The sequence below is a fragment of the Archocentrus centrarchus genome, chromosome 1 (genome assembly GCF_007364275.1).
Source record: "Archocentrus centrarchus isolate MPI-CPG fArcCen1 chromosome 1, fArcCen1, whole genome shotgun sequence".
Lineage (NCBI taxonomy): Eukaryota > Metazoa > Chordata > Actinopteri > Cichliformes > Cichlidae > Archocentrus > Archocentrus centrarchus.
In genome coordinates, this window is record NC_044346.1 from 36768639 (window position 1) to 36785828 (window position 17190).

Below are 17190 nucleotides of genomic sequence, written 5' to 3' on the forward strand. Positions count from 1 at the left end.
TCTCTAAATTCAAGGAGGAGGTGAACCGGAGGAGGACACACCGTTGCAGATGTGGTTTTAAAACAGACATCTCAGAGTAAAATCACTGACTTTATCCCATATTTCCTCTTGAACTCTTCCTAAACCAGGTACAGGAGCTCTGGTTTTATTAACATAAAAAAACAACAACTCCTGAATAGTAACACTGACCGGGACTCATTAGGCCTGTGTGACATAAGTAAAGGAGTCGATCTATCTAAACAAAAGCAGCTTTCATCATAAGTAAACATCAAAATCTTTGATAAATTAAAATTAAGTAAGGAGACTCCATCACAGTGTCCCTGCCGTGGTCTTCAAACATGTTCATATTCAAACATTAACGGATTTCCTGGCTGAATGAAACTAGAAACACAGACCATATTTCTCCCATACTGATTTTTTTTTTCACTGTTAAATCCAAAATTTGATTTAAAATACACAAAAAAGAAGAAAGGAAGTGCAGCATGGCTCTCATGGCTCATCTGACAGGTGTACTTCTTTGGCAGCCATGCAAAGAACAACAGTTTAATTTAAAATATCTGTCCCCATCACAGCATCTTAAAGGCCCTTATCCTAACAGAATACTGCTGTCAGGCTGCTGGCTTACTTGTGGTTCCCAGGGTATTTAAATGCACAATGGGAGGCAGAGCCTTCAGCTTTCAGGCCCCTCTTCTGTGGAACCAGCTCCCAGCTTGGATTCGGGAGACAGACACCCTCTATTTTTAAGATTAGGCTCAAAACTTTCCTTTATGATAAAGCTCATAGTTAGGGCTGGATCAGGTGACCCTCCCTTAGTTGTGGTGCTAAAGGCTCAGACTGCTGGGGGACTTCCCATGATGCACTCACTTCTCCATGTTTTTTTGTATTTGTGTCTATTTGTGTTTTGTATGTTTGTGCTCTAATCTTCCCCTCATCCCCTAACTGCTCACAGCAGAGGTCTCTTCCTATCAAAAGGGAGTTCTTCCTCCCCACCATCACCAAGCGCTGCTCATGAGGGATTGCTTTAATATTTCAGGATTTCTATGCTAGAATATAAAGCAACTGCTGCTGTGAACCAGTGCTATATAAATAAAATGATCATATGCACTGGGATTTAAATAAGCTGTGTATATATATATTGTTACTGTCAGATTTATGCAAAGTTATAAATAATTATGAAGGAGAAATCCTAAACTTTCACGGTGGGGTCTTGTGTTTTTTTTGGGTGTCCAGATTTGATTTATAGGCCAGTCTTTTTGTCTTGTCTCTGCCACTCGGTGCAGAGTGCGCATTATGCAATCTGTTCAGTCTTTAGTGCTTCGGTGCCTCAGCCCTGCTAATTGTGTTATGTTAGATTGTCGTCTGCAGGGGGCGTGCTGGTGGCGCTACCTACTTTTCAATAGGGGGGTGTGTTCTTTTCCCATCAGCCTTGGTAATCAGCGGCTGAGCGCTTTCCATCATTTCTCTTTAAAACCTTCAGGGGGAAAAACGTGCTGATAACCGAGCAAACATGTTCTGCAGACGGGCATGGCAGAGAGTCGGGCCGCTGGCACGGAGGGCTTTTAAGCCCGCACCCAGATACAGTGAGTCAAGTTATTTAATGGGACTTTAATTAGAGCAATTAAGCTGAGTTTCCAGTGAGGGAAACAAGTTTGTGCGTTTCTTTTTGTATTTCAGGTTCACTTTAAACGCCTTCAATCCAGTATTTGAAGAGAAATAACAGTTTAAAAGCGATTCTTTATGAAGCAGATCAGCCGAGGAGGATGTCCAAAATCCCGTTTATCTAGCTGACAGCATTTATAACCCATTAATGAGCAAAACATCTGTTTTTCATTGGGATTTGTATTTAAAGCCTGAGTTTGGAGTGCGTGCAGGGATGGAGATTTCAGACTGCTTCTCTTTTCACGCATGCATGCCTGCGTGTCCCAGATCATCCTTTAGTTTGGGATCTGAGCTCGTGGAATTCAGCCCGAGGCCAAGCTGCTGCTTTAATTTCCTGTTTAGAAAAGTATGGCTAAATGCTGCAAACCTTTTGCTTTTTTGCTTGTTTGTTGGTTGCTTTGAGTTTTTCTTTCAGTTATAAGAAAAACAGCAGGACAGCAGGTGGACGCTGCTACTTTGTAACTACACAACATAGCTGAACACACTGCGTCCTATAGGCCACAGCGGTCTGAGCATTAGAGTTACCACCCAAATGTTTCTGTCAGATATCCTGTCTGCTGTTCCCTGACATGCGTGTCTGTGTTTACAGGCTTGAACCCAGCAGCCAGGATTAAGTGATTACCTGTATAAATAACCTGTCCAGGCCCCGTCCCAGGCGCTGCTGTGTCATTGGTATTAGAGCAGCAGGGAGGACGTTATTGGCTTCGCTGGTTGAGCACAGACAGCAGGACACACCTCAGCTCTGTTTTGGTTTTCCTCACCTGTGATTCAGCTAAACAAAGTGCAACTTTTGCACCGTACTCTAAAATATTAAAATCAGAAACCAAAGATGCCGAGTCAGCTTTGCTAAAAATACCCTGGTTTAGGTGAGGGTGCATCAGACAGTTACCTGCTGTCATATAGGTTCAATCAGACAGGCTTTGTATTTGGAGCTGGCAGTTTAAAGAGTGATTTATTATTTGGGCATTTGCGTTCTCTCGTACAGGCAACAATTTCCTTTGGGATCAGTAAAGTATCTATCTATCTATCTATCTATCTATCTATCTATCTATCTATCTATCTATCTATCTATCTATCTATCTATCTATCTATCTATCTATCTATCTATCTATCTATCTATCTATCTATCTATCTATCTATCTATCTATCTTTAATTTCACTTTCACTCAAAACTGGTGGGTTGGGTTTGGGCACTAAAGAAAAACCTACCTGGTCAGGTGCAGGCAGAACAGCTAAACAGTGAGTTGAAATTCAGTTTAATGCTCTTTGAAGCCAAGGAGAGTCTGTGGATACATTTAAACCATCATTCTTTTGATGGTTCATCTGCACGGGTGTTTTCATGGTGTAATTTCAGCCACTTTAAATGGGCCACATTATGCTCATATTTTTAGTGGAGCTTTGCTTGATCATAGGTTCAAAATAATCCTTCCATCCAGAGCTGTATACCTGAGATGACGACGTTGGGGGCGTCCACTTTCAGTGACATCATACAGAGCCGACAGTAGAAACACACGTGTGAAACTGAGTGTTTGGCTCACAGGGATTGTTTGCATACATTCTGACCTCATTATCTGAAACTTTCTGTAAACAGTAGTATGCACGTTCATATTGGTAAATACAGAATACAGAAAATGTGGAAAAGAATTCAAAGTGTTTTCAGGGCATTCATTCTGTGCAGCTCTGCCTAAGTTGTGAGGATAAAGTGACGTTTATAAGAGAAATGTGCGCTCCAGGACAGTGCATTGTTTTTTTGCTGTTGTTGTTGTTTGGTTTATTGAGCTGAGGTGGAGCTCTGCAGGCACAGACAGCTCTGTTTGCAGTCTTTAAACAACCTCAACTGATTAAACCAGTTTCAGCTCTGTGAAAATCAGTGACTGGTGAAGAATGTGCTGAACGACAAAGAATAATCATACAAGTTTAAATTCAAGTCAGTGGAAAAATCAAAAGTGACATGATGGATTCTGATTTGCATGAACACACACAAACAAAGAGGGGTGGGAAATGCTCCACACTGTGCTCTTTTGTAGAGTTGTGTGTGTGTGTGTGTGTGTGGGTGGGGTTCCTGGTAGGAAGAGATTAGACCGAGGCAGTGTTTGGGATGCACGGTGTTTTTATTCATGGCCCCCTCATCACACACCACTGGCAATCCTTTAAACACCAGCTGATCTTTTTTGCAGCCACACTCACCTGTCCACCGGCACAACAATAGCAGCCTATTAAGAAACCTTTGCCAAAAAATCCTGATATGCGCTAAAGGACTGTTTCATATGAATTCAAGCCCACTGGATCGTGTTTGTTTGTTTTGATGCAAATCTGAGATCATGGCGCAGGAAGTCTTTCAGTGTCTGTGTGTGCCGGAGGTTTAATTTAAGCAAAGATTCAGTGTTTGGCTTGGCTGCTGCTAAATCTTTCCGTCTCCTCTGCTACAAATGACCAGAGCTGTATTGTGTAACTGGATTAAGGGATGGAGACATGTTGACGCTGTCAGAATGCACTGTTCTTCGTGCCATTTGTGCTTCTGATGGAGTGACAGTGACAAAATAAACCCACAAATGATCAGAGTTGTAGTGGTTTGTCTCAAATATTACCACTGATTTTCATTTTAAATGCAATTATGTGTATTTATATAAATAAATAGCTTTATTACAAGCTTGCACCCCTTGTGCGCCTCTCTCCCTCCAGCCCCGGTTCGACACATGGCCTTCGGTGTTCCCGGCGGCTCCACCAACATGACGTACTTTGTTTTGTGTGGCGGAGGCCTCACCGCTGCATTCGTCTATGTGAGTATCTCTGCTGTGACTCCTTTAAGCAGGGGATTTTGGAGGGGGGGTACAAAGAAGGACTTAGAAATAAGTCACACAATGATTTGTTGTCGTTTGTACAGGCCGTGATCAGCCGCCCTGTGCTGCTCCTCTGAGGTTTACTGCTCTGTTGATGTAGACAACTTAATTCAATAATATATAAACAGGTGTTGTCAGGTCACCTGCTGCTTAACCCTGGTGTTCACAAGGGACGAAACAACAACGTTTCGATGATGGTTGGTCGAAACATTTCGAAATAACAGATGTGTTAGCGTTACGTGAGAGAGCGTGAAGGAGTTTTATTTAATTGTTTTGTCCCTTGTAAACAAGGCTGCGGGGACCTGTGTGCCAGAAATGACCATATTAGGGATATCTGCTCTAAGTGACATCATACAGAGCCAGGAGTAGAAAAAGTGTCTCAAATAGAGAATTTGGAGCAGCCCAAAGGTAAGGGCTGCTCAGCAAGTGACATTTGATAATCTTAGATTTAAAGCTTATATGTTATGTCCTGTTTCATGTTAGCTGCAATGGATCTGTAGCTATCTGGATAGCTGTGTTAAAATAAAATAAGTCTGTGGTTTAGATCAAAGGGCATTCAGGACCATCTGGTAAGGATGATGTTTTCTTACAGAATAAAGGTCTTTGAGTGTTTGATATATGCAGAGACATATATGTTTTTGCTATTTTATCTTGAACTAAATGGGGGAAAGTAACAACACTGCTCACTTGTCTCATTGCATTGTGCAAAAACCTCAAGTTTTTGTGTAAAACATGGACAAAGCGGCAGTGACTTCAGACTGCATTCTGTTTAATGGTCAGCAGGGGGCAACTCTCTGCTTTCTTCTCCCCATTCATTTGTGGGCTTAGTTGCTCATTTCTGGTTATTTTGAATTAGATAAGTTAATTTTATAAATTATGTTATTATTAGAGTCAGAAAGAAGATTACCCAGTGATTTGCTCATTGGCTATCACAAGTCAATGAGCGTTGAGTGTCCTTGATTTCCCCCCGTTTCCCCCCGTTTGTCACTCCATTATGAGACTTCACTAACCAATGGGTGGCTGTGTCCATCTTTTATATAAAGCCTATGTGTTTATCAGAAGCTGTCATTTATCCATTTATCCTGTACTTTTAATAAGCACAGGTGGAAATCAATCAAACCAAGTTTACAGTGATTCAGAACCAGGACCATAAGCTGCTTCACTTTGCTTCTGCAAACTGGGAGCCAGTTATCATGCAGCGTGAATCCAGCTCAGTCTGCAGACGTTACCACAGCTCTGTCACCGGATGGGACAAAGGAGGCTCTTTCTGCTTTCTGACAATCTCTCCTTTTGCAGTCATTGTTTGGCCTGATTTGCAGTCAGGCTCTTGGCAAAACAAACAAGTGTGTTTGACCGTGTTGGTCCACTTTGGACAAAATGTCAGCATGAGGTCGAATTCTGTAAAGCTGGAACCGTTGGTGATGAGTACGAATCTGCTCTGTTTCTCTCAGGCGTACAAGACAGTCAACGGTGACACCGAGCGTTACGAGGAAAGACTCGCCAACATGGGCTCCACGGCAAAGGGTCAGCTGCTCTCTCACGCACACACACACACACACACAAAACTCAGCTTTCTCAACATGACACTGTCCAAGCCACACACCCTGCACTGACAAGACACAAAGATCTGATGTGTAGCTCAAAACACTCATTTCTTGTAAATTAAATGATTTAAAAACCTTTTATTTATCCAGGATGTGAAGCTCCTACTCATGGCAATAAGATTCAAACATCAAACATCAGCATGCTAACGTAGTCTTGATGCATTAGTTTGGCACTCAGATATGAACCAAAACCTGGGACATATTTTTGATGTGATTATGTGGGCTTCATACAAGCGAATAAGAGAGAGACCACCAAAAGTTATTATGATTCATGTTATCAGAGTTATGTAATATTTACTAATTACTAAATTCCCATTAAAGTTATTGATCAGTTACAGTTGGTGTTTTTACTTTGAGATCTCTGTGAAGTGCTCCTTGGGTTGGTCTTCACTCTGTCTTGATACTTTATTACAGGGGACCTGCACACATGCTTCCTGGTTTTTATATATATATATATATTTAAACCATTTTATGGCACATGAAAAATGTGTGGCAGAATGTATTTCAGGGCTTTTGATCACTTTTACAGTGTTTCCCCATTTTTGAAAGATTGACCCCACCATGCAGAAGAAGGTGTTCAGTTTTTCTTTGGCTGTCAGACAAACAAAATACGACCTCGATTTCAGACCTATATTTTTGCTTGTGCGCTGGCCAGCAGTGATGGCATAGGTAACCTGAAAAGTAATCTGATTTCTGATTACTGATCACTCCGTTAAAAAGTAACTTAGTTACTTTATTGATTACGTAATTTTAGAAGTAACTAAGTTAGATTATAAGTTACTTTATTCGTTACATTCAACAGCTGCCGGTGTTGTGCCAAAAAGCAATTTCCATTATTTACCAAAAAAATTATTTCCTTTATTTAAACGGCTGTAAATGACTTGTTGACCTATAATCTGGGAAACATGTTTCAGACATATCTCTCATGAATGATATCAGGTCATTTTGAGAGAGAAAGAGCATTTCTACCATAAGGTAGAACCTGCACTTTTATATGTTTGTTTTTATCAAGGTAAAAACTGTCATTGACATTAAAAATGTCTTTTTAAACATCTGGCTCAGAAGGCTGCAGAAGTCACAACATATATAACGATTTTATAAAGATATTTTAAGTGGCCAAAAAGCTCTGGATTGATTACAAAGTAGGTACAATAACACAGACTTCTAAAGAGATTCTTGCAAAACAGGTTATTTCTTCATTTTATAAATAAGCCCTTTTATAAATCATGCAGACTGCACTCTATTTACCATTATAAGCAAAGACATTACACATAAAAACACACAGAAACATCTGAATCACTTTATGGCACAGCAACCTGTCAAAAGTGCTCAGATTAGAATAACGCGTTACTAAGTAACTCCTGCTGGTCAGTAATGAGTTAAATTGTGCCAAGATGTTGTCATATGAGGTCTCAGAGGTGAAGAAAGACGAGGCAGAAAAGAAGAACTGAATGTATTTCAGGGCTGATTCCGGCTGCACCAGCCTCACGGTAGACCGATCGCTCTGAATGGCTTCATCGGCCCGTCTGTTTTGATTTCCGTCTGCAAATTTTTTTGTCTACTCAGCCCGGCGAGCTCGTGGCTCTGCGCCCGGAGCCGCTCGCCGTCCTGTAGTGGTGATGAGCAGCTGCTGTGGGTGGCTCAGTTGTGATCATGCAGCCTTTCAGGTTTGTTTTCAGTCAGAAATAAGAGGTCATAGTGCTGCTTTTTACAGTGAGGGCGAGTGAATCACTTCTGGTCTTTAATGAACTGAATGAACAAAAGCAGAAATGATCAAGTTATCGTTACACATTAATGTGACTACATGTCACCGAGTACCATTACAGAGCTTGTTAAAAAGGTCGCTCTCATGTGCCCTTATTATCATATCATAAATAATAACTAATAAATAGCTCCTACAGTATGGCTGTTTTGATCAACTGGTATTGATATGCAATGTATTGTTACTGCAGAGTTTCTCTTTAATGATGCAGCTCTTTATTATCATATCAACTAGAATTCATAATGTTGTAAGGTCTTACAAGCATCTTGGCACCAACTGAGCTGAAAAAAAAAACAGACACAAAAATTGGACGTAGCTTCCAGGTGGAAGTGTGTTAAACCTGCATTCTTTCATATGGCCAGTAGGGGGTGAGTTGCCTAGTTGTGACACTTCAATTCAATACAGTTTTATTTATATAACACCAAATCGCAACAAACAGTGTCGTCTCAAGGTGCTTTATGTTGTAAGGTAAAGATCCTACAATAATACAAAGAAAATCCAACAGTCAAAACGACCCCCTATGAGCAGCACTTGGTGACAGTGGGAAGGAAAAACTCCCTTTTAACAGGAAGAAACCTCCAGCAGAACCAGGCTCAGGGAGGGGGGGTCATCTGCTAATCTTAAAAATAGAGAGGGTGTCTGTCTCCTGAATCCAAGCTGGAAGCTGGTTCCACAGAAGAGGGGCCTGAAAGCTGAAGGCTCTGCCTCCCATTCTACTCTTAAGTATCCTAGGAACCACAAGTAAGCCAGCAGTCTGAGAGCGAAGTGCTCTGTTGTACAGAAATCTGAGAAAATGAGCCTACTTCTTGCTTGACTTACAACTCCAGAACATATTTTCCTGATGGGTTTATGATCTCAATCATTACAGTGCTATTTAATACAACATTATATTCATTTTGTTAAATTATGGTCCCTTTTTGGAGGTAAATGCTGACTGTAGTCCCACTGAGCCTGGATTATATTTTCCCCCTTTGCTGCTCTGTGTTAGCAGCAGCAGGTTTCTGGTCACCAGCATCTTCAATAAGCAGTTATACGAGTGGTAGTAGTGTATTTCTGTCCCTCACTGACATGTTAGGATTAAGGATTATCCTTCACTTTGCTCATCATGTTGACAGTTTTACCAGCAGCTGTCTTACCTTTTAGACCTTTAAAACCTAAACTTTTGACCTTTAACCCTTCTTTAAATGTTGCTACACGTCTCAGATCGAATAGCTTTTAATGCACAGATGGGTGGGTGTTTGCTGGAGCTTTTGCTGGCACTCTGAAGTCATAAATGACGAGCACCGCATGGACATTGCAAAAACTGTGGAACTGCATTTTATGGCATTTCCACAGTTGCCTTCAACTTTCATCTCCAGAGGCTAATGCTTGATCCAACCAAAGATCTATGAAGCATCGCCTAGCTAACAAGTAATATTTCTCTTCCTGGCTTCTTACTTTGCAGCTCCTTCAGAGACAGCAGCACCAGAAGCAGCTCCACCTGCAGCTGAACCTGCACCAGTGGAGGAGGAAGCACCTGCTGCTGAGGTCGCCGCCGAGTCTGCCCCTGCTACTGCAGAACCTGTGGCAGAGACATCCGCCGAGCCTGTTGCGGAAGCTGCGTCTGAAGAAGCGGAAGCCGCCGCGGTCTCTGAGGTGGTCGTTACTGAGGCAGCAGCTGAGTCAGCAGACACAGAAGAAGCCGCTCCACCTGCGGAAGCACAGGTGGTTCTCGAAGCAGCTGTGGAGGCACCGGCAGAGGCACTGGTAGCAGAAAGCACTGGTACGGCAGCAGTAGATCCCGCTCCCTCTGCTGAAGCCGAGGCTGCCCCTGCTGCAGAGGTGGCCGCGTAGAGCTGTGATGGCTCGATAGTTCACCCAGCTGGATGTGCCTTGTCCCTCCTCCCCACCCCGGGAAAAAGGACTTATTAACCCTGTTTTTAATGGAGAGGAAAAAAAATTAGTTCTCAGTTTTGGTTGTTAAAAATTATCAGTTTGGGGTTCATCAGTCCAGCTTTCAGTTGCCCTCCTTCCCTTAGCTCTCCTCATCCTTCACATCCAAAACATCTGGTATTAATCTGTGTGGTTGGAGCCAGTTTGGAAAACTCTGTCTGTTTAGGAATTCTGTTGTTAAAAGGAAAAAATCCAATCTTTAATTTGGAATTGAGTCGATAACTAATGTTCTGTGTAAAATCTGATTCTAAGCGGCCTTTAAACCGGACAGCCTCCTGTCTTGTTCCGTTAGTGAATAGAGATCACAGGTTTAAAGAGCGCTTCAGCCGTGTTTTCTCTCAGCATTTAAACTCACTGTGAAGCCTGACCTGAATCCCGTTGGCTCTTCTTTAGCAGACTGCAGTGCCCGTCTGGTGTTCTCAGCCTCTAAAATCCTTTTTGCACAGCTCTGCAGAGTGAGACACGGTTTAAACTTCCTTTACGTTTCAGTCTTGATTTTTTTAAATCTCATGCAGTAAGAGGCTTTATCATCTTCATCACCACACATCCATCTTATTCTTCTACAGCTACACCATCCTTCACTCACTTCATGTACCTGACACGTCTCTATTTCATCATCAGTTCTTTTCCTAAAACTTCAAATCCATTTTTTCTTCGTGTTAAGACACGTCTGCTCTTTCCTCTTTTGCTCTGAAGCTTCAGTCTTTCAGGAAACACTACAGGAAATGCGTTTGCCTTCATGTCTGCACATTGATAATTGTCTTTGATACAGTTGCAATAAAGACAAAGTTCTGACAGGTCCAGTACTGTATTTTTGTGTATTTTTTAGATTCCTGTTGTTTACATTTCTAAAAAAAAAAAAATTTCTAGTCTCTCAGATGCTTTTGCTTGTTGCTCCACACCATTATTATTTTTCTCCCTGTAAAAATCCCTTTCCTGAAGAACCCTGCTCCATGTTCATGCTCCTGTCAGGCTTTACAGCGATCTCTTTCCCACTCGCACAAAGATGAGCAGAAAGAGATGTTTGGGAAAAGACTTAAATGCAAACACAACCACATGGTTACAAATGCATAAAGTTATATTATCTTTAAAAAAAAAAGTCTGCATGTTTATATTTTTTCAGCCACTCTAGTGCAGTTTATTGCTGCCTCACAGAGAGGTCATGACTAATGCTTGATGCTCTGTGTGGAAAACCAGGGATGAGTTTTGACTCCTATTACAGACCAAAAAAAGGAATAAAATTTATTTGGAAAAGAATCAATAAGTGATTATGGGTACAAAACCAGTTTAGAGGATACTGTATTGAACACAAAATTAAAACCAATAAGGATGTTTTGAAGTGCTCAACATGTTGCGTATGCAGATGTTTGAGGAGCATGTACAGGGTGGGTGGTCTGTAGAGTGCCTGAACCTGTGGTGACTGTAGAGCATCCAGTGATGAATACCTGGTCAAGATAGGTGGACCTTAAGTAAAGTAGCACAGCATATCATAAATGATATAATTCTTATATTCACACAAACACAAATGGGCAAAGAAGGGTTCAAATGTCATTTAAAGGTTTTAAATAACCACAACGCCCGTTTAGATCACACTCCAGTCACACGTTTGATCCGGTGCAAAGGTTAAAGTAGAGATTAAAGCAGTTCTGTTTATTTTTAACAACTAGAGGAATTTCTGGTAGGAAACCTTTCTCAGCCATTGCCGCCTGTCTTTTCCCTCAATCAGAGTCCGTGCCAGATCTGTTCGCAGCCGTGAAGATCTTGGCCAGCTCTACAACTGACATTGCTGCAGCTTCTGTTGGTGAGAACAGTCTGGTGGAGGCTGTCCGACAAATAGAAGGTGAAGGAAAGGGACATGAGGTGCTCGAAGCCGAAGCCCTGGAAGCGTTGGCCAAGGAAGCATCCGAAGGAGCAGCTGTTGTAGAGGGTGAGGAGGAGCTGAAGTCTGAAGAGGATGAGGAAGGAGCTGGTGCAGAAGATGCACAGATTCCAGCTGCTGAAGAAGTTGTAAGAGCAGGAGAGGAAGAGGCAGCGGTTGGATCTCATCCTCAGGAAACGACATCTTCAACCCCCACAGTGGATGAGCCCGAGGCTGAAGATGCTGCTCCTGAGGAGGCCATCTCCCCTGAAGATGCTGCTCCTGCTGAGGACGCTATCTCCTCTGAAGATGCTGCTCCCGCTGAGGATGCTATCTCCTCTGAAGATGCTGCTCCTGCTGAGGAGGCCACAAGTACTGCTGAAGCTGCTCCAGTGGATGAGAGCTCACCAGATGAGATTGCACCTGCTGGTGAGGCAGCAGCTGAAACATCTGCAGAGGAGACAGTTGAAGCTGCTGTGGGCACGACTCAGTTGGCAGCAGCCTCCGTTGGGGCAGACCTGGAGGTTCTTTCACCTGCAGACGCAAAGCTGACATCAGGATCTCCTCTTCATGCAGAGAAACCCTGCCACTCCTGCCACGCTGCTCCCTCAGCAGGAGAGGAGGTGGCGCCACCTGCTGCTGTAGGAGAGGAGCTGGTCACTGATGGAGGTGTGGACACTTCACATGAAGCCAAGGAGGCGGGCTCCGCACAAAGTAAGAACAAACACACCTCCACTTAAACACTGTTTTAGCTGAAATGCTGCATAATATACAGTATATTCAATTTTAAAATATTTAATATTCAAAATATTCAGTTAATCCCCCCCAGTGCAGTGATTTCAAGTAAAAGCTCTTGATCAGTGAAGGATCTGTGGATCTCGATGAGTTTATAAAATGAAAATCATGGACCCAAAAGAAACAGTATGAAAGTTTTGGTGATGAGTTTGGAGGCTGCAGAGGCTGAAGTGTACTTTCCATCAGGCACAGCACACCTCCCAATCAATGGCAACCTGCTAATTGACCAGATAAGTGGTTATAAATGCTGTACATATACATACATATATTATACTATACTAACAGAAAAAAGAAGAAAACAATTTAGGTGTTAAAAATATTTTTATGGTGACTGTGAGGGACAGAGCTGGTTAGGCACGAGGAACACGGTGTAGTTTTGAAGCAAATATGCTTTAGTTTGTCCCAAAATCCAAAACAATTAGACAAAAACTCAAATCTTACATCACAAACAAACTAACTGCCCAAACAAAACATAACAGCTGACCAAAACCTAACAAAACGAGAGACAAAGGGGAACTTACAGTGCTGCGAAAAAGTATTTACCCCCTTCTTAGTTTGTTGTTAAATCATGAATTGATTAACCACATTTTTGGAAAGCTGAGCCACACCCAGGCCTGATTACTGCCAGAGCTGCCGAATCAAGAAATCTCTTAAATAGAAGCTCATAAAGCAACACATCATGAACGAAACAGCTGAGAAACAAAGTCGCTGACATCTATCGGTCTGGAAAGGGTTACAAAGCCATCTCTAAGGCTTTGAGACTCGAGCGAACCACAGCGAGAGCCGTTAGCCACAAATGGAGAAAACCTGGAACAGTGGTGAACCTTCCCAGGAGCAGCCGGCCTACCAAAATTACTCCCAGAGCGCATCGACGACGCATCCAGGAGGTCACAAAAGAACCCAGAACAACATCTAAAGGACTGCAGACCTCACCTGCCCCGGTTAAGGTCAGAGTTCATGATTCAACCATTAGAAAGAGACTGGGCAAAGATGGCATCGAAGGTCCGCTGACCAAAACGAGCACAAAGGCACGTCTCACATTTACCAAAAAACATCTCGATGATCCCCGAGAGTTTGGGGAAAATATTCCGTGGACTGACGAGACAAAAGCAGAACGTTTTAGAAGGTTTGAGTCCCGTTACATCTGCACAAAACTAACATTTCAGGACCTGCACGACTTTCCGTAACTGATGGAATGAATTCTGCTGTCTATCAGAAACTCCTGAAGGAGAACGTCCGTCCATCAGTTCACGTCCTGCAGCTGGACAATGATCTGAAACACACCAGCAGGTCCACCTCTGTTTGGGGGTGGTTGAGTCAAAGTCCAGACTTAAATCAGACCTTAAACGGGTCGTTTATGCTAAAACCCTCCAATGTGGCTGAATTAAAACAATTCTGCAAAGAAGAGTGGGCCAAAAGTCCTCCACAGTGATGTGAAAGGCTCACTGCCAGTTATCACACGTTTGATTGCAGTTCTTGCTGCCAAGGTTAGGATAACTTTTTTCTCTTAATAAATGAAATCATCATTTTAAGACTGCATTTTGTATATACTCGGGTTATCTTTGGAGAGTAGGAAACACTTAAGTGTGACAAATATGCAAAAAAAACAAAGAAATGGGGGCAAATACTTTTTCTTCAAATTGTCAAAGTAAAACAGGAAATGGCCAAAAGACTAACACGAAATACAGGAGGTCAAAGGAACAGATGCAGAGACAAGAAAGAGAAGGAAACAATGAGGGTGCCATAAACAGGAGATGGGAGGCCAATTAAATCAGAGCGGAGCATCAAACAAAATCCAAACAGGAACCAGAATGTGCAGAAAAATCAAGAAATCAAAACAGGAATCCAAAAATTCAACAAACGTTAGAATGGAAAAAGAAACAAAAACTCAAATATATTAACCAAGAATCCAAAACATAACACAACTCATTCGTGGGACCACGGCAGTGAGCGATACCAGGCTCCTAAAATAAGGAAAGACCACAGCAGGGCGAAACCCAGGATTCTCAAAGTGCAGCCAACAGGCAGGCTGCAGACTCTGTGAGGAAAAATTAAACTCAGTTCAAGAGCAAGACCAAAGGAGGATTTCTCTTTAGTTTAACTCTTCTATTCTGGCCACCATAGCTGACTAAACCTAAACCAGGCATGGCCAAAAATTAAAAAATTAACTAGTTGGCCTACAGAACATATAAAACCCACTCAATAAACATGTCTGATATGAGGCCTTCAGTCACACACTGGCTTCCTAACGGCCTTCTTGCCACCACTCATCAAAACTTTGTGAGCCCTCCCAGAGTAAAACTGATTTATTCCTGTTCAGCTTTGCCCTCAGAAACAAGCACAGACAGCAGTGAGGTCTTCCCTGTATTTGGCTCTGACCAGATGTATTTCTGCCTGTATCCACAGAGACAAAAGTGTCCAGCCTGACTGTAAAACGCTGCTCAGTGATGTAATGTTACAGTTACTACAGGTAAAGCAGCGCAGCTGTACACAGCTGACTGTGTTTTGAACTAGAGACAGTAGAATGGACATCTACAGTTAGAATTAAAGTTTCAGAGATTATTGTTTTATGCACAGTAAGGAACACTTTTCTCTCCTTCCTGTTTTAGAAGATGTAGTCAAAGCTGCATAGCTGTGACTTAAATGTCCATTCTACTTTTTAAACTCTAGAAAATATAGATCGCAAAATCCTACAGTCGTGCACACTGAATAAATGCATTTCTGGCTCCTGTAAATTAAAGTTGTGCTTGTTTTCTCGCAGCCATGGAGGCGACGGTGGTGGTGACGGTCCAGTCGTGACGAGACAGACGGTGTGCCTTCCACAACACTCACCTATCTGTCAATCAAGCCGGAGCGACCAGCGGAAATCAAAAAACATGAATAGAGGTAGTCACAGGTGTAACTGACCCACGTGTCCTTTCTGAAGCGTTGTCTTCTGTATTAGTGTTTGTGAGGTGATTCCCACCATGTCCTCTAGGTGCCACTGTTGCAAAACCTTTCATGATCAGCTGAGACTTTAAAGGTGTTTTAGTAGGCAGTGGAAGTGGGTTTGTGTTACTGTAACATTATATTGTATTGTAATACTGTGTGATAGACTACTTTTATAGATAATTGGTAATTATTATAGATAATTTTATAGATAAGTGGGCGTCCGCCTCAGTGTCATTTACCTGCTCATATTAGCTGACATAATAACATACACATAATAACTTTATTTATATAAAGTTTATTTATTTAACGTTATTTATTTATATTTATAAGACAGAGGAAAGGGAACACTGCAGGACAAAGGTATAAACACAGGAAGAAACACACAGAGAAACACGGGGGGACTAAACCACCCATCCACCCATCCATCCATCCATCCACCCATCCACCCATCCATCCACCCACCCATCCATTCATCCATCCACCCACCCACCCATCCATCCATCCATCCATCCATCCATCCACCCATCCACCCACCCATCCATCCATCCATCCACCCATCCACCCATCCATCCACCCACCCATCCATTCATCCATCCATCCATCCATCCATCCATCCATCCATCCATCCATCCATCCATCCATCCATCCATCCATCCACCCATCCATCCACCCACCCATCCATTCATCCATCCATCCACCCACCCATACATCCATCCATCCATCCATCCATCCATCCATCCATCTTCTTTAGCTTATTCAGTTGCAGGGGGCCTCAAGTCTATTCCAGTTGTCCCTGGGCGAGAGGCTTAAAATTAAAGCTCAACATGATCAGAATGATAACAGCATCAAAACAGGAATCCAGAACTCAAATTAGCATAAAACTCCAGACACCTAAGCAGAAACTCAAACTGGAATATATGACTGGATTACCAGCATGATGGATTATGTTCATAATTTTTATGGGCAGCTAAGTAGAGCAAGGCTTCCACTTTTATGGCTGCAGGATCTCGTCTCTGCTTTTTGTGGATGATGTGGTTCTGTTGGCTTTGTCGGGTGGTGATCTCCAGGTCACACTGGGAATGAAAATTAGCTCCTCCAAGCCTGGGTGGAGTGCTCGCTCTGGGTGAGGGGCAAGTTGTTGTGCCAAGTGGAGGAGTTTAAGTACTAAATCTCAGGGTCTTGTTCGTGAGTGAGGGGAAAGTGGAGCAGGAGCTTGATAAATGGATCATCTGCTGATCTGTTGTGGTGAAGGGAGCTGAGCATGAAAGTGAAGCTGTCGATCTATGTCCCTCCCCTCACCTATGGTCATGAGCTCTGGTAGTGACCTAAAAACAAGATCACACAGATACAAGCGATGGAAATGAGCTTCTTCTGAAGGGAGACCAGGCTCTCCCTTGGCAATAGGGCGAGGAGCTTGGTCTTTAATGAGGGGCTTAGATTGGAGCTGCTACTCCTCGATAACGAGCCAGTTGAGGTGATTCAGGCATCTGAACAGGACGCCTCTTGGGTGCCTCCTGGGGAGGGCAGGCCCAGGATATGCTGGAGAGATTTTATCTCTCAGCTGGCCATGGGAACTCCTCGGTGTCACCGGGATGAGCTGGAGGAGGTGGCCCGAGAGAGGGAGGTCTGGGTTTCTCTGTTTAGGCTGTTGCCCCCGCGATCCAAACCCAGATAAGCAGCAGAAAATGGATGCATGAATTGTTGTTGTTGCTTTTTACCATAATAGAAATGCAGGTACAAACATGGCTGTCATATTCTCCATACATATTCAACTTTTGGCACCCATTGAAGAGGTTTTGGTTTCCCACC

General features: G+C 42.8%; 1 protein-coding gene across 2 annotated transcripts; it reads left to right on the plus strand.

The window, feature by feature from the left end:
* The first annotated feature begins 1424 nt into the window (after positions 1 to 1424).
* Positions 1425 to 15875, plus strand: mgarpb (mitochondria localized glutamic acid rich protein b). 2 transcript variants are annotated; one of them, XM_030730508.1, is made up of 7 exons: positions 1425 to 1580; positions 4342 to 4439; positions 5951 to 6023; positions 9310 to 9627; positions 11524 to 12369; positions 14857 to 14920; positions 15212 to 15875. In XM_030730508.1, exons 1-6 carry the CDS (start codon positions 1508 to 1510, stop codon positions 14901 to 14903), a joined length of 1455 nt encoding a protein of 484 aa, XP_030586368.1. In that variant the 5' UTR covers positions 1425 to 1507; the 3' UTR covers positions 14904 to 14920; positions 15212 to 15875. The 2 variants fall into 2 exon arrangements, with proteins under 2 accessions (XP_030586368.1, XP_030586369.1); XM_030730509.1 differs by lacking the exon at positions 14857 to 14920.
* Positions 15876 to 17190: the final 1315 nt, after the last annotated feature.

What these genes read in the sequence shown, in the direction of transcription:
- mgarpb (XM_030730508.1), top strand. Translation starts at nt 1,508, where the DNA reads ATGTTCTGCAGACGGGCATGGCAGAGAGTCGGGCCGCTGGCACGGAGG. An exon ending in CATGGGCTCCACGGCAAAGG is followed by an intron (nt 6,024 to 9,309) that starts GTCAGCTGCTCT and finishes CTTACTTTGCAG; the next exon opens with CTCCTTCAGAGACAGCAGCA. An exon ending in ACTGGTAGCAGAAAGCACTG is followed by an intron (nt 9,628 to 11,523) that starts GTACGGCAGCAG and finishes TCCCTCAATCAG; the next exon opens with AGTCCGTGCCAGATCTGTTC.